The following is a 17,783-nucleotide window of genomic DNA, read 5'->3' as shown; positions in this document are numbered from 1 at the left end:
CCGCCTTATTAAAAAAGATAATCCTTATTAAAAAGAACCCTTAGACAGTTGTTTTTTATTTTTATTGTGACAAGTAAATGTCTTTACTGTTGATGCTGTGACACGTCGACTTTCCCCACTGTGGGACAAATAAAGGGCGTCCAATATAATCGGGCAAAATATCCGACGTCAATGGAGCCCTACGCTAGATGGCACTGTTATACATTTATAAAATTAAGCTGAGTCGTGAAGTACTTCCGGAGGTCAAAGGCGAACACCGTGTTTGAAAACATGGATCAAGACCGTGGTAAATACGTTCGTTTCACGTCCTTCACTATCATTCAAATTGGGACAAAATGTCACTTATAGAATTAAGAAATATCACGAATGCCTGGTTTTTCGTCCCCCCCGTCAAAACCTGGTTTAGCTCGATGTTTCCATTATTCAGTGTACGAACGAAGTCTTCGCATCTCTATTTAAAATAAACGCTGTTTCAATTCGTGTATTATACATGCATATATCGCCAGTTAACCCCCGCTTAGTCATGTTCAGGGTTTCGGAGAGTGCTTCAAATTGTACATTTAGGTTAGGTTGTATTTCCGGGGCTTAAATCGGACAATTCGTACTTCTTTGTTTTACCGTTTATATAAACTGGAAAATGGACGTGTCTGCCCTACTTTGTGGGTGATCAGTTCTCGACAAAACGCTATACTTGTGAGGACCGTATGACTTTGTTGCGACATTTGACTGTAGCCTATGAGGTTAAAGTCACAATTTGAGGGTGAAGACTTTAAAATAACTGGGTCATGATAATTAGGTTTAAGTTTGCTTCAGTGTCCTGCTTAATGGTTAACGGGTTTGTTTTGGATGGTTAGGTTTAGGGTGAGAGGCTGGGTACAGCATTATGGCAACGAAAAACCTCACAATGTCCCCACAAGAGTAGAAATACGAACATATATGTCTGTGTGTTCCTGTACTTCTATCTTTGTGATAATCTGTATGAGTTTTTAATCGACAGAGTGAGGACATGTTTGCAAAGTGAGGACATTTTTGCCCTGTCCTCACTACGTGAAGCCTCATTTTGAGGGTTAAAACTACAAAATATCTAGGTTATTCTAATTGGGTTTTAGTTAGGTTAAGTGTAAAGGTTTACTTTTGTCATTTGTTTCAGATGGTTAGGTGGGGAAAGCTTTATGTCAATGTATGTCAATGATGGTCCTCACTAAGATAGGATGAGCAAGCGAGTGTATGGGTGATCACAAATGAAGGTATTGAGCTGCAAAGCACGTATTACTTCATCATGTTGTGTTTGAGGAAAACACTCTTTGTCCCTAACCTCGCCATAACAATCTCAGCCTATCTAGCTCACGCTCTCTAACACCCTTGTCCTCTTCATGTCCCCCTTAATCGCGTCCATGAACCTTACTGGGTGTCTTCATCCTCTATTTTTACCTGGCACACTATTACTCTGATGTACTCATTTGCAATCGTGACATGATTCTCACAGTGATTTTAAATGGAACTGCCTAATATTAATGTCATATGTCAGTTTGAAGTTAATTCCAAGGGTAACCTCCTCGTAAGATTATCTTTGAAGAGTCTTAAAAACAAAACAAAGCTGCATACATGTCTGTTGTACTTTCTCTTAACGCTGATGCCTATGAAAATGCTAACCAGAGCGTGACTCTTTCGCAGGCTCAGACAAGATGTCCGTGGATGCAGACATTTCATCTGTAATGGGATTCTCTGGGTTTGGTATGAATAATCAAAAATCTTAATACTCTCTTTTATGTTATCAATATTTTATTTAGTTCTGTTTTCTTCTTTATTCCAGGTAAGAAAGCCCGAACATTCGATCTGGATGCTATTTTTGAACAGACCCGCCGCACAGCAATTGAAAGGAGTCAACATGTTCTAGGTATTGCTGTCAGCTGTCATTCATCTCTTGCCACAGTTGTTGTTTTCTGACTCACAGTCGTTTACATTTCTAGACGAAAGGCAGAAGGAGTATGAAATGCGTGATGAGGGAGAATCCTCTAGTTCATCCAAGAAGCAAACAGAAAAAGCTGCCGCTTCTACTTCAAGGTGATTTTCAATTTACAATTTGCAAATACTGCCTGTCACAGGACTTGTGATCTTGATTGATATGGATTATGCATAATTTTTAGGAAACACAACAGTGACAGCAGCAGTTCAGAGTCAGAACTTGTTGGACCTCCAGCTCCCACACCTCAAGAACAGGGTGCTGATGAAGAGATTGTAGGACCGCCACCTCCTCCAGGTTACACTGGCAGCAATGCGCAAAGTGATGATGAAGAGGAGGATGACGATGATGATGATGAACAGGATGAAGAAGATGACAGTGATGTATGTTTTACATTATATTTTAAGGCAATTGTAGATGTTATATCTTTTGTTTCACCCTGGTTTTTCTTATGCTCTAATTTGAACCTCTAATTTTCCCGTCTAGCTTTCGTTTTTCTATCTTTTAAATTTAGCAACTGGTTTTATGTTTTGCTCCTGGAGTGCTTTGTTTCAATTTCACCAATAGATGGCAGCACAGTGTTCCACTTGTACAGTACTAAGAAAATAGTTAGGTCGAGTCCAAAACACAGAATTTGCTGCCCATTTTCGAAGTAAACCAACAGGGCATATATTTTTATTTTTGGCGACAGTACAAATGGTTAAATTCATTAATACACATACAGATGTACAGATTTATATGTGGTCAACTCAAGGAAAGTTCAATAATTTATTTACTGTTTAAACATTGGTGAAGTGATATTTTAGCGCTACTTTAGGTATGAATATCACTTGGCTCTGACCAATTGCTATATAAAAAATAAGAAGATTAATATAAAGTAATTGAAAAAGCATATCACTTGTCAATATCAATACAACATTACTCTTACTACTTACCTCGAAAAACACCTTCCTTGATTGTGTGTCATTCATTTCTAGCTGTTGACCTGTTCTACTATGAAATCCTAGTTGTCTGGAGAAAGTCTGTATAGTCCCACCTGAAAAGCAATTGGTCACTGGAAGAAGTTGTATTTCCTCACATTAAGTTGTTTATTCAAGCGACTTACAAAATGCATTACACACCGTGGAGGCGCAAAACAAGAACAAGAATCAAGCCAAGCTACTAAACTCTTGTGAGCCAAGAATGACAAATGCACAAAATCTGCCAGGATAGTGATGTGACCTGTCAAACAGAAGGAAACCATGTCAGAAAACATCATGTTTGCTTCAATCCTTGCTTCAATCCTTATAAATTGTTAACATTGAGCTACATGTTTTATTCTGTCTCGGTGTGAGAACAAACATTGAATATGGGTGTGTGTTAGTGTCGTAGTCTATTGAAGCGTTTATGATTTACAAAAGCAAATTTGATAGTGGAGTGCGCTCTTAAGATGCCTATGTGCTGAGAATTCTGACTCAGCATAGGATGATGCTCGAGATCCCCAAAGATTTTACACTTCATTACAATACTCCTCATATCTTTTTAACCTGTTGCAGCGCTATTTGTATGCTTTAGAAATGGATGCAGCAAACTACTGCATTACAAAATGTACAATTAAATTGGCTGAAGGTCAACTGGCTTCTGCAAAGCTTTAATAATGTGATCATGATGGGTCACGAGAGAGAGAGTCATTTGATTTGACTTATTATTCCTGATTATATAACATTTGATCTGCATTGGAGTACACAAAACCTGTTTGGAGTCCAGTGCAATATGTGTGTTTTTGTGGTGTGTACCACATACCTTCTTTTCCAGCTGTTTATATAGTTACATTCCCTCCTGTCGACACTTAAATTTTACCTCTGCCGAGAGTGATATTGCCGACCACTTGTGTTACGTTTTCATTTCCTCACTCCTTTCTCTTGTTTCTGCACCAGAATCCTGTGAAGAAGATCCCAGACACTCATGTGATCACAATTCAGCATGGCACAAAGACGGTAGGACTGCTTTCTGAATGTTGCTCTGTGGACTACAGGATGATGATGACACTTGGAGTGATCTATGTATGCAATTATTTAACATACAGATGTTATGGTAGTCAGGTCGTTATACTGTTATGAATAATCAATTCAATAGTCAAAAGTATTTGGCTAAATTTAATGGTCTGTCTTGGCAGTACTGTCACGTAATGCTCTGGACAAAAACAAAGATACCCGAAACACGTTTCTGCTTTTGTACACTCTCTGTCCTCTGTTTTCTATTCATAAAAAACATCATGTTTGTTATTGCACATGTGTTATTTAGGGGACTCCTGTGTATGAAGCGGTGTCTTCCTGTTCACATTTTCACTTGCTATCCTGTGATGTGTTCTTGTTATGAATCACAACTTTCAGATGACATTACAAAGGAGGATGGCGAGACTTTTGACAATCTTTGTTTCGGTTTATGAAGAACTTTAGAGAGACTTGTAGATTATCTTTCAGCTGTAAACACAATTGACCCTGCAGGTATCGGCTCTTGGCTTGGACCCATCTGGAGCCCGGCTGGTGACGGGTGGATATGATTTTGACGTCCGTTTCTGGGACTTTGCTGGAATGGATCAAGCTCTGCAGGCCTTCAGAACCCTGCAGCCTTGTGAGTGGTGAGTCAACTTCTCAGAAGAAGACATTGAGTATCAACACAGTTGTTCCACATGTGTGTTCCACACAAACATCCAGAACACTGACTCTGTGTGTGTGTGCGTACTTGCTTGCGTGCATGCATGCATGTGTGTGTGTATGTTCACTTCACTGTGCCCCTTGTTGACTTCAGGACATTTTCATTCAAAATTAGCCTTTTCAAAGCAAAGGTTTTGTTTGTTTTTGTGTGTGAGCGTGTTTATTCTGTGCTTCACTGAGGGCTTAATCCAGATCAGAATCTCCATTTTTCTGCCAATGGGTGGTGATGATGGCTTTTCCTGTTTTGGTTTCAAGTGTACCTACATTTCTCTAAGATCGGGTATTGAATTGTAGTCACCTGTGCTCCAGTATTTTTAACAACCTTTATTTTTGTTTAATTATTGTGGGTGTAAAGTAATGCATGTCCTGTGTGAAGACAATGTGACACAATGTTTTAAGAGTTCTTTTTATGGTTTTAGGGATTTGCTTTTTGACTGCAGATGCTTTTAACAAAGACGCATCCATTTAAATAGGCACTGAATGCAGCTTCGGTTTTGTATCAAAACTTTTTTTCTAATGGGGGCATACAAGGGATGATGCTTTGTTCACCTCCTGCTGTGTTAATACCATTTAAAATTGACCCGAAATGCTCCTCACGCTCTGATCTGGCAGCCGCTATGTCCATCGCACGCACTGCCATGTCACAAAGATGGCATTTCTGGTTGTTTAGAGTACAATTGATTTCATTTATATTTGAGTCATTCCGTTATGTTTAATAAGCATGTGTACAAGATGTTTTCAAAATCCCTTCGTACGCTCTCTGCCCTTGATCAGAGGACCGTCATCAGATGTTGTTTGGTTCCTATATTCTGCTTTCGTGGGAACACTTACTTCGTACTTCACAAAGAATGACAGGCGCCTCATTGGCTTGCTGGCTTTTGCTGTCTATTTCTTCCATGATTTCTGTGTGTGGTTTGACTGTCGTTGTGAACATGTTATTTTATTTTATTTTTTTGTGAATTGTTATTTTGCCTCATTTACATTTGGGTCGATCACCCACATTCAGAAACTCCTAAAGCCTCATGAGTGTTTCGGCAAAGTTATTCAACAATGCATCTCATTGACTGGTAGATATGATACAACGTGTATTGCCATCCACCAACCTTTACTTTGTTATGGTGTCTGACATCCCGCCTTTGATTGCGGGAACAGCAAATGAGAAACACACATACCTGTAAGCATACTGTGGATCATATAGTTTTAGTTGTTGCTTTCTGTGACTCATGCAGCCATGTCTTTCTTCCTAGCCATCAGATCAAGACGCTGCAGTACAGCATCACCGGTGATTCCATCCTTGTGGTAGCTGGAAACGCACAGGCCAAGATTCTGAACCGGGACGGCTTCAATGTCATGGAGTGTATCAAGGGAGATCAGTATATTGTAGACATGGCTAACACAAAGGTGGGTCACTCGCTATTGTCATGTGAAGCACTGCTTCTGTTACTTTCCTGGTCTATTTTTAATTCTTATTTCAAATATTCTCTGAATTCATTTTTTTTCTGATGCCTTTAAAAAAAGTTTAAAACTTGGAATCTTTATTTGAAAATGTTGTCTCATACTTCACTTAACAATATCTTTATATATTCATGGTTTCTTATTATTATAGTAAATGTTTTCCTCAGTCTCATGCTATTTAGGTGGGAGATATTGTTATTATATCAGATGTGTTGCGTTATTTTATTTTTCCCAATTTTCTCAATAACATTTGTCATCTAAATCTGTACTCTAAGTCAACAAGCTCAGAAAGTCAGCCTTGCCAATGTTTAATAGTAGCAACATGAGAGTTGTGTGAGTGTAATGGCTTGCACTGCGCGTCCGGCCTTTGGCGCTCTCTGTGGGAGAACACATGTTCTTGTTTTTGAGCTTCATCTCATGCTAGTACCTGAATCTACAAAGAGGATCCCTAATTAAGTATCCATGTTGGGGTTTTACTGTGTTTAACAAACCTAAACTGTCGGTGCAGTCAGACATCTGCACCAGCTGCAGCGCGTGTACACATGCCCTGTACCACCCACATTGATGTGCTTGGACAAGTGAAGGCCCATTGATTGTAACTAGGGTTTTCCTGCATGTCCGACATTGATGTCCTACGTGGTCCATCTGTGGCCAAAGTGGAACTTGGGTTCAGCGACGGTCTGCTTTGGTCATTGGAAATGTAGCAGTCAGTTAGCGGCGACTGTTGTGATTTACTCCTGCTGCCACTCCTGTCGTCAATTAAAGTCATCTTGGAATTTCCTGAGGTTTACCCGGCTGTAAACTAGAGAATACAAGTTTAAGAAAGAACAACATGTTGTTTTTGTGATTAGCATTTGGTCAGAAAACCCTTCACAACAAATACCACTGTCTTAAAATATTTGTTTAGTGAAACTGGCAAAATGACTCTTTTGAATCTCATATTTGCTGCCAAACACTGACTTGGAAAATATGCCCTTCACCTGTCATGCTAACGTGTGGATGGAGTTGAAAGGCTTGTCGTGTTAGTTGTGCAGATTGACTGTTAATAAGTGGGGTCAGATGGATACAGTGTTTCTGTTTAGTATATTTTTATGGGTTGACTGCTAAAATAGTTCACAAAACATATTTTATAATCATCACGTGGTGTCTGCATGTAGCATTTTACAACCTAGCAATTTGTTATTACCCTTAAAGTCGTTAAACTGCAGTTTTCTCTAAGTGATTATTAAAACCCATGTGCTGAAGGTGTTTGACAGTGAACAGATCGCTCCTCTCTTCCTGAAGCACACATACCAATGTCGTTTGGTCAACCTGGCTCCTACAATGTTCTGTTTTCTCCAGCTTCTTGTCAAACAGTGCTTTGTCACATCTGAAGTCTCTTCGCAGAAGCACACTCAAGTGTTCCTCTTTGACCTGACGGAGGAGAGCGACTCCGCCTGTGCTCTGCCACTTTAAAGGCTCTCGCTCTGCCTAGTTCTCCAGTGGGAGAGGAAATAGCAAAAAGGTTTGCTGTTTTAAGGCCATGACCTGTGTGGACGGGGAGGTCATCAGCTCGGTCAGAAGGTTAAACTCTAGTCGAAAGAAATTAAGATTCAATGTGGCCCCACAATATAGTGAGTGGTCCCAGATGATTTTGTCTTGAAGGGAAGAAACTTACTGGAGAGCTGAGAGCAAAAGTTCTTCCTTCACTGAAGTTGTGTGAGCGCAGAGCGAAAGTAGAATAATAGCCAAAAATGTCTTCAACGTAACCCAAATCATGTTTCGCAACAAAAACCTTCACTCCATAATAATCACACCAGAGTCCGTTTGTGACTTGTTTGTTTTGCCAAGCACAAATGGAGCAGCAACATCCAAGCTGTGGAAAGCGATTCCAGCCGCCATGTCAGTGTAACTTTGATCTAGTATGACATCCTTCATGGAGCATGCTTAATTTAAGCTCATTCCGTGTTATTGGTTGTCACTCTTACAGAAAATCACTGTGAGCTTGACTCACAAGGTGTCACATACTCCCTGAGGATTGAGGATGAGAAGATAATAATCCTATCTTTTTAGTGCTTTCTCTCAGAATTTGTGCTGCAGTTAATGCTTACTTTGATAGTCAACTAGTCTATTGTAGCGATTAGCCGACTGGTCGACGTATGACATGTATGGGTTGACGTACACGCAGTGTTAAAAATAGTAATTAGAACAAGAAAAAAATGTTGTAAACAGTAGCATTGCATTAATTGTTGTGTTGAAACTTGACATTTGATTTGTCCATTGTGAAATGTGTCTTGCTTTTTTGATATTTCGATCACGATTGCCGCCGCCTCAGCCATTTCTCCTCTGACTGCAGATTATGCTAACTCATGCATGCGCGGAAAAGAGAGCGATGATGTCACGACTTGTGGACACACGAAGCCGCCTGCGACCAATTTAATGTTTGATTCTTGCCAATGATGTCGGCTAAGTTTTGCAGCCCTGCTCTGAATGACACTGTTGTTTCATAAAAATTCTTCTTGCTTATTTCTATAGGGTCACACGGCTATGCTCAATGGCGGCTGCTGGCATCCCAAAATAAAAGAGGAGTTCATGACGTGCTCAAATGATGGGTGAGTTTCTTACATCTACTTAGTCAGTCATGTGACAACTGTTTTCTTCAATTTAAGGTAGCATGTTTTTTTCCCAAATTGTTTGTAGTATTGAGAAGCGGGAAGCGGTAGTTGTCTTATGTGATCAGATTTGTGAGCTACAGTTGACTAGTCCCCAATTCAAGCCTGCAGAAGCGATTTGGATTTGGGTTTTCAGGTGGATTTCTTAATTAAATAGTGACATCAACCAGGGAGAATTCCTTGGGCTCCTTTTTGCATCTGTCTTTTGTGCTACCAGCAGGGAGTCCTCTCAGTCCAGATTATGTCTTTTAAAATGGAAGCCACACAGCTGTGCCTTGACACATGGCATTTTTTAACAGTCCGAGCACAGTCCTCTACTTGTATGTCGGGATCTGGCTCGACTGCATAGTGCTGGAGCGAAAGAAACGCCACTCAAGCTCTTGTACACATGCTGCTAATCTTCAAGTGTCTGTCTCTTTCTGTTTGTTCTTCCCCAAAAGCAACTCTTAGTAACGTGCTGTTGCACAAGCAGTGACGTTTTGCCAGTTAGAATATTTGTATGTTAACACTTGAGTTCAAGTGAGCGTGACAACAACAGTGCGGTAATCCAAAACTGTCATCCTTTAGTCAGCAGGGTTCTCTTTACCAGTGTTAATGCCGCTGCAGATGTGGATGTCGGTTTGTTTTTCTCCCACTGCGGATCTGGAAATCCTCCCCTGGCACATTAACCTGGGTCTTACTGTTAGCCCGCTAACATGAGCGCAGCAGAGCAAAGTGCATGGGGAAAGCTGCAAAAAGCGAGAAACAAAACCCGCTTCTGCTTCGTTGATAGAGAGTGACGGGACAAAAACGAAGCCACTGACACCAGGATTTAGTCGTATTTTAGCACATATTGAACATTCACACTCATCGTCACCTGCACATCATGTAAACCAGGGCCAGTGTAATTTCCACTCTGCTCTGTTCTGGTCAAACTTTGTGTGACATTCTCTCAAACAAAGTGTCAGTCCACATTTTAGCAGGTGCAGTACGTGAATCTCACTTCAGTTCCGTTTTGATATATCCATGGTCATTTCTTAAATGAACTTAAGAAGCTGTGTAGTTTTTTTTACAGCTCAGCTGTGGATACAGTGAATCTTAAAAAAAGCATGTTTTTTCAAATTGAAAATGTTTGTTTTTTTCAATTTAAAACGATTCTATATTCCAAGATATCAGCTCCTCATTTTCCAACATACACCTTTTATGTGCTTCAGAAGAACAAAGATTAAGGAACGACTGTTAGCTAACCAATCCTACCAAAATGAACTGTCATGTCATGAACATGGAATCTTGTTTTGTTTGGAATGTTCATTATTTCTGCAGACATCGATAGCAGTGAAAGGATGACTGGATGACGCTGAGTGTCAACAGTACTGATAGGTTAATGATTTTAGAAGAATTTCATGAGTGACGATGAGATGATTTGTCTTTACATTTTGAAATGTGGTAACTGTATTAATCCTCACTACTTTTTTGTCCTTCAAAAACAACTTGAATCATAAAATACAAGTCAAAGATGTCATTGAGCCTGGTTGTGCTCTGAAATTCGGCAGCTGCACAACTTCTTGTGGACCTTTCCTGATTATGTGACTCAGTCTGCTATTTCCCCGGGAGGCTTTGCTTGTTCCCACTTCCTGTTGTGTGCCGGTCCATCCTTTACGATGTCTTTGAAGATTCCGATTCTGTTGAAACCTCAAGCTGGTCACTGGGGCCTCCAGAAAGGGGATCCCCAGTTGGCCTGTTCTACAGTCTATTCTTAAACATCTTAAACAAGATTCTCTGTCTTTTCTTCTTACGCCGACACAGCTAGAGTCTATGCTGTTTATTTGAATAGCCTTTTAAGAGTAATCACTGGACCACCAAGCTGCTTAATTCAATGCCCCCCAGTTGTGGAAATTTTATTCACGAGAATCACCGACCAGTCTTTGAGTTAATTCACAGTAGCCCAAAATGTTTCCTGTAGAGGAAGCCCTGACAAATAGGTTTAATAATAAAACAGCAGCAGGGTGGTGCTGATTGTTCTTGTCTCCCAATCGGTTCGTTTTGTGCGAGAGAACAATGATCCTAACCTTTTATCCGAAGAAATATTTAGTCTAGAATTTGTTTCCCTGATGAAATACAGAGATTTTGGTGACAGGATCACTCGGCACCAGCACAGCACTTTTTTAGCTTTTTGGCATCACTGAGAATAATAGGAGAGTGTTGTGATCTCCCTCGCCAAAGCTGCTTTGCCAATTGTTTTAGGGATTAAAACTAAACTCTTGAGTACGACACAAATTTCAGTCAGACACAGAATGAGTGATCCAAAATGCTTCTTTTTTTGTGACTTGAATTTAAGCAGGCAGAGTAGGGAGAAGGATTCACATCGTAACATTCAAATCAAGCCCACGTTTTTCTTTTCAGCACACTTTCATACACACAGACGCACGCTCATTCAGAGGAATGTTTTTGAGGAGACTTGAATGCCAGGGATTCCCTCCGTGCTGGTCTGCCGTCAGGGCTGCAGCTGGACCAGGTTACTCATAGGCAGGGACATCTCAGGCTGTTCATCCAAATGAATTCACAAGTGTTTAGCCTGCCCAAAACATTAGACATGACAAATGGGTGAAATGTTGGGGCTACCACTTTGCAGTAAGTAGAGTATACAGTTCATGGTGAGATGGTGAAAAATCATTTTACTAGTGTTGTGTGTACTTGAGAAGTTCAAGATTTTTTTCATGCGACTGCTTCTCTTTCTGTTGACGAGGATGATGATCTCTGAAGAAATCAAACAGCTTTTTCGTGCCGCATTACTTTCGATTTGAAGCCTGTGACTTGGTTGACCAAAAACAGAAAAAGTAAAACATTTCATAGTTGGGACAATTTTAGATGGGAAAGATGAGGAAGAAAAATACTGGGAGACAAAGAAGAAAAATCAATGACAATGAATGCATTCAGTGCAGCAAGCAAAGCATGGAAGACATTGGGAGAGGACCAGAGAGTTATCGCCCAGACTCATCCAATTTTTCACATGCAATGAGGCATTTGGTAACTCAAGGATTTATTTTTTTTACACAGGGCTCCCCCTTTTTTGAGATGCTGTTTACATGCCGCGTGGCACAGATTGCATTTATATTGCCACATTGTTTAATAGTGTTTCGTAGCCTCTGTTTCTGAACGAATAACAAAACAGAGAATAAAGAAGGCTCAATATATTTATAAATAAATATTTTATGCAGTTCTATGGTATGTATATCATTGAGACTTGGTCATTGTAAGGTTGCCTTGAAGCAGAAAAAGTGTAAGAACCTCTGATTTAACATTTTTTATTGTGCATGAATATGAATAAGTCCCTGGGTGCTGCTCTGCTATTGACCAGAAGGAACAGTAAGTAATTAGTAAGTAAAAAGTAATTGAGCTGTGGTATTAATAATGTAAAATTTGTAATTTATTTATTTTTTGTTATGATTCCAAAAGATTGCATTTTCTGGTAAAAGAAAATTACATTGCAGTAATATTGTTATCGCAATACTAGACACCTATATCACTCATATCACAGTTATTTCCAATATCGTGCAGCCCGAGAACAAATGATTCAAATTTGGGAGTGATCAGGATCACTGTCTCGATCCGGCACTCTTTAACATTGCTGCATTTGTGTCTGAAAGGAATTTACAAGCAGGATTTTGAATGAATGAAAAGCTATTTCTGGTCAAGGTACGTCCACCTCTGTAATACGAACGTTGTCATTCGTGTGAGCTGTCCAGTTCTGACCCAGTTGAGAGGAACAATGAGCCCAGACGCCTCAAAGTGAGCGTGTTGGGGCGATTCACAGAGTTTTACAAATCAGGTTCATTCACAGTCCATTGCTCCCCAAGCTGCCGCTGCCTTACAATGCAAGTGTTGCATATCCCACCCCAGCGCACATATACCCTCCACAAATGCATTCTTTGTGTTCTGTTTACTGTCATGGATGCTGTTTTGATTGACCGAAGCTACAGCCATTGTGTGTGAATAGGGAAAAAACATTATATATTATATGGCAAAACAATTTTAATCATATCACTTTGTCTTGCTGTCTACTTTGAAGTAATTAGACTTTAAATTTAAGCCTGAAAGGTCGTGTTGAAATAGTTCAGCCATTCAGAATATGTAAACAATGCCAAAGATGGCTGAGAGGAATGATACATTTAAACTGAAAAAAAAATCACAAGTCTATGATATAAGTAAAGATGTAAACATGTTAAAGTGCGTCAAGCTAAAAACACTTTTTCTAAAGGGTTGTCAAAAACATTCCAGTGAGCCCCCTTTGAAACATGATGACTGTGATAGTCAAAGCTATTTTAATAAACTCTTGTTTTCTAGCTAGTTTCTCCTGCTCTCCTGTTTGGTGATACCACAGAGAGAGACAATATTTAACTGCCAAGCGGTCTTGCCTTTGAGCTTTCCAGCTCCCCCCAACCAAACTCCTGTTCAAGCTCAGACTCAATCAATGTCATTTGTGTTAGTGTAGATGCCAGCATCGTTCCGAAACCACTCCAGGATTTTTCTCATGCTTTCTCTGCTCGCTGCCATTCCTTGTAAGCACATGGCACGCCGCGGCCTAATAAAGGGCGGGAGTCCTTTGAAACCAGACTGGAATTTATTTAGATACATATATTTGGCTGTAGGAGACTTGGCAGAAGAACAAACTAGTCAATGAATTCTACTGAAAGAAAAGTCACACTTTCAGAGGTTCGAAACAAGGAACATGTCAGGATTTTTTGAAACGGTGGCGGAGCAGTAAATTTCTCGGCTCACAGTCCGTCTCTTCTTATGCCCGACTGGAATGGGCGACATGGGCAATGGACTTCAGCCTTAATGATGTTTTTTTCTGGATTTTTCAGTGAAAAACACGCAGAAAACTGACGTGTTCTTCTCCATCTCTGTGATGTATAATGTGTTACTGGTTTGTTTCGATGTTTCCACTTCATTTCAATACCTTTGATCATGTGAGATCACATTTAAAAAAAAAAAGATCATTTTTGCTTTGGTGGCTATCATTTAAGCGGTGCGCTACGCTAGTTTAATTGTAGCAAAAACCCAGGCTGCCTGTAGGCAGTGGTCTTTGCCCAAGTCTGGCCCTCTAAGTTGCCAGGCATTCTCACTTGGACATAATTTTTCCACATCTGATAACTATTGTTTACCGTCTTTCCCTTCCAGTTATTCACCCTTTTCATTTTGTTCGGTAGTAATGGAAAAGTTGGACTGTTGTGCACTTAATCCTCTTCTCATGTGAGACAGTGGTATCCAGTCAGCTAACCATCAAGCATAGCCACTATTTGACAGATCCACCAATAAATACAACTTGTCTTGTGGCATCACTTTATCTGGGAAAGTGATCCGGCAACTGCCACCCCCACAAGACTTGCAACCTCTGTTACCCAAGTGATAAAATCTTGGCCTTGGGAGATGTCACTCCTCAAATGATGTGTGAACAACTGTGTCCTCTTAAAGTGCACATGCATGACTGAAGATATACAGCTCTCATTTTGGTGTTTTTTGCCCCATTTTCTCAAGAATTGCAAGGAAAAAGGAGGGATAACAGGAGATCAATGTACAAAATTTGTATTTTTTGCTGTTTATATTTTTGTTTTTTGGCATTTGATGGATTTGATGGATGTCTAAATCATAAAAATTGAAAAACAAACTGTTTATAATATTTACTATCTACCTGCTTGTCAGTGAGTCTGCCTTTAAAGGTTCATATTTTGATATTTTGAGGATTGAACAAGATCAAAATCTTTTCCATAGATTCCAAAGACACACAATTAATTGCGGTGGTTGAACATGCACGTCTTCTGACACCAGTAGTTTGAAGACATGGATGTTTTTACACCTCCTCTGTTGAGTTTTTTTTCTCTTGAAACATAAAGGCTTGTGTTTATTTTGTGACAATCATGGATCAAACATGACTTCACTTGACCTTTGCCAACTCTTACTGAAACCACATGTCTTCTCCTGGCATCACTATCACTCTGTTGAAGTTATCCAAACACTGTTAGGAGTGTGTGTCTGTGACTTTTGTTGCCAGCACTGGAAGAATTCTTTCCTGGCTGTTAGTAGCAGACACGACTTTGTGTTTATACTCTTCTGCCGACCTTGTGACCCAAAGGTCGTGAAGCTCATGCAGACAAGCCGTGGGTCACAGACACATTTGGTTGCACTCTGTCGGAGCCAGAGTGTCGATGTGGGTGTCTCACGGGTTTCTTTCCTCTGATGAGCGATGGATTTGTCAGTCACATGACTCTTTAGCACCTTGTGGGCATAGACTGCTGTTTGGAATATAAAAAGGAGACGAGTTGCACGCCTGCCCAGCCTCTGGCCTTAAGAAAGACTGACTTGTTTTAGCAGTATACATCTCATTCAGAACATGTTTGACATTGTATAAATATCTGGACCTTTAGATAGAGATGTGGTGAAGGTTTAAAGGAAGGGATATTCTTTTCAAAGGGTAAATATCCTAAATAATACTATTTTTTAGGGGCCAACATTTTTTTGTGTGGACTTCCATGTCATAAGGGTCAAAGGTGAGACATTCCACCTTACTTCAACTTAGACATCTTGATGTTCTCTGATTGTCGACTTTGAAATCCAAAGCACATGGAAATACTAACATCTGCTTTAACTCCCCTTAAACTTGCTCAAGGGCTTGTTTTGCCTTTTGCCTTTTTTCGGGTGGCCGTCATCAGCAGACCAGGGTTTGTTTGAGTGAAGACAACAGACAAACTACTTCTGCTTGTGTAGTATATGAAATGGTGGTATTTATTACCAATGCATGACATTTTGTAATCTTATGTTAATGCAAATTTGCAACCCGTCTTTCGCTGCAAGTTTAAAACCAGACCGTTTTTTTCTGCTCAATATTCCAATGTTATGATGTCAATATTTTAGGTTAGCTCAGATGTACAACCATTAAATGTGTTACATATTTTCTGTCTGTCCTGATCTGGAAGTTGTCTATATTGTTGATTCTTTTTTATCATTCTCACAAAAAAAAACTTTTTACCAAGATAATGTCCTTTTTATCGAATTAGCTTGAGAAAATTCAACTAACAATAGTCAATGTTTCTGCGCCTTGTTATTAATAGTTTTGAACAAGTGAATCCATCCATTAGTCTCTGAAAGTCCTCTCATCGAGACTCTTTGCTGTGTCGTCTTTGTTTTGTAATGTGTTGAGCAGATGTAGGAGGAGAATCAGTATTTCATGGAAGCCTCTGACATGCCTGTCAGAATGATATAATGCTCTGTTGTTTGCTCAATCTTCTTCCTGCAACACGTTGCTGCTCCAACACATGAACATGAAATTGTCTTTCTTTTTTTTAACATTGTTCTGATTTGCTGTGGTGCAGACAATGTCGATGCTTCAACATATTCAGAATAGGCAGTATTTCAAGGTGATAAAATTAAATTTGTTTCCCTGCAGAACCGTGCGAACATGGGATGTTAAGAAGGAGAAGAATCACAAGTCTGTGTTTAAGCCGCGATCTCTCCAGGGGAAGAAGGTGATCCCGACATGTTGCACCTACAGTCGCGACGGGAAGCTGATCGCTGCTGGCTGCCAGGATGGCACCATCCAGATTTGGGACAGAAACCTCAGTGTAAGTCTGTCAGTGCAGAACTGTATGGTCGTAAACCTTAAATGTTTATTATCGCTTCCTTGGTTTGAGAGTCATGTGACTTGGGTCATTTGGTCAGAGGGGTCACGGGTCAACAAGTTGTCATCGGTTGAACTATAGCCCAAATTTGGACTAAAGCTCAAGTTTTATCTTTGCTTTGTTTTATTATGTCATTTGTGCAGTTTCTGAAAGCAAACTCCATATCATACATATCATATGGCAATTTGCATGCATGTTTTTTTCTTTTTTTTAAAGAACATTTCATGCACACATGAGTAAATTGGTGTGTTTGACATCCATATGTCTTTCCCTACTTTACTGTATGCAAGTTTAACCCTTTATTGACAGTCTTGTTATAGACCAGGATTTGACATGCATATTTTGAATAACTCCACCATGGTTCATCCTATATGGAACCATCCTAGAACACAACCGCAACTCAGGCTTTGCCCCCAGAACTTCTGCAGTGGGATCGCCCAAAACGCTGAACAGATTCAGCGTGCTCATGTGTCAACTATTGCACAGGCCTCAAAATAAACAAGTGGATTATGAACACAGAAAATGGATATAGTGGAGAATGGATTTAGTAAACACACACAGCTGAGAACTCGCACTGAAAACCACAGCAAGAGTGAGAAGACCTCCAGGATGCTCAGCACTGTCACTAGCTAAAAATGCCTTGAGATCTGTCGGCAGAAAAACACAATGTTAATATGCCTGGTGTGAAAGTTTGTTTGTTTGATTAGATTAGATTTGATATCTGTTGTTGGTTCCAAATTTGATGTCTGACACCGGCAAAAGCAAAGACATTGAAGACAACAAAAAACATCAAAGACACACAGAAACAAATATGGAGACAAGCTCACGAACCTTAACCTTGAAACTCTACCTTAAATTCATCATCTCAATTTGCTTATTGATTTATTGAGTTCATAGTTTGTTTCAAGTTGAATAATCTGCTAATATGAGTTTTTTTTTGTATTTCTTTTTTCCATTTAAACTGATAATACATTGTTAACCACTTATCAAAACGGTTAAATAACTTGTAAAAAGCAGTCAAGCTGACTACTATATTATGTCCAGCTGGAACAGAGTCAACAGTCTCACATGAGTGGGTTAACAGAAGAAAACCGTGCTGCTGTTTTAAAATCCGTCACTGAGAACAGATTACTGTGCAATTATCTGTAAGGACGTACATCTATATGAATTATGGAGTTTTGCTTTTCCAGTCTTTCCGTGGAGAATGGTGAAGTGAGTTGTATAATAATCACTAAAAGTCTGTTTAAAGTTTCCACTCATTGTTAATTGGCCAATTCGAGATCAAAGTGAACATTCTGTTCCGTCTCTAGCTGTTGAGGTAATAGTTGATCTTGGCTGAAAAGGAGGTTGAAACTCAAGGAAG

At 39.8% G+C, this 17,783-nt stretch overlaps 1 protein-coding gene across 1 annotated transcript in view; it reads left to right on the top strand.

Moving 5' to 3' along the window:
- Positions 1 to 231: 231 nt before the first annotated feature.
- The window catches only part of LOC128752528 (WD repeat-containing protein 70), a 34,450-nt gene continuing 16,898 nt past the window's right edge, over positions 232 to 17,783 (top strand). The window contains exons 1-10 of the mRNA XM_053853818.1: positions 232 to 286; positions 1,675 to 1,734; positions 1,814 to 1,897; positions 1,971 to 2,064; positions 2,148 to 2,346; positions 3,880 to 3,939; positions 4,450 to 4,583; positions 5,907 to 6,060; positions 8,629 to 8,705; positions 16,189 to 16,363. Coding sequence (XP_053709793.1) covers positions 271 to 286; positions 1,675 to 1,734; positions 1,814 to 1,897; positions 1,971 to 2,064; positions 2,148 to 2,346; positions 3,880 to 3,939; positions 4,450 to 4,583; positions 5,907 to 6,060; positions 8,629 to 8,705; positions 16,189 to 16,363 — 1,053 coding nt within the window. The 5' untranslated portion in view covers positions 232 to 270. The remainder of the gene's footprint in view (positions 287 to 1,674; positions 1,735 to 1,813; positions 1,898 to 1,970; positions 2,065 to 2,147; positions 2,347 to 3,879; positions 3,940 to 4,449; positions 4,584 to 5,906; positions 6,061 to 8,628; positions 8,706 to 16,188; positions 16,364 to 17,783) is intronic.

The sequence above is a fragment of the Synchiropus splendidus genome, chromosome 1 (genome assembly GCF_027744825.2).
Source record: "Synchiropus splendidus isolate RoL2022-P1 chromosome 1, RoL_Sspl_1.0, whole genome shotgun sequence".
In the NCBI taxonomy this organism is placed as follows: Eukaryota; Metazoa; Chordata; class Actinopteri; order Syngnathiformes; family Callionymidae; genus Synchiropus; species Synchiropus splendidus.
Note: the sequence above shows the minus strand (reverse complement) of the source record. Positions and strands in the feature narration are given on the sequence as shown.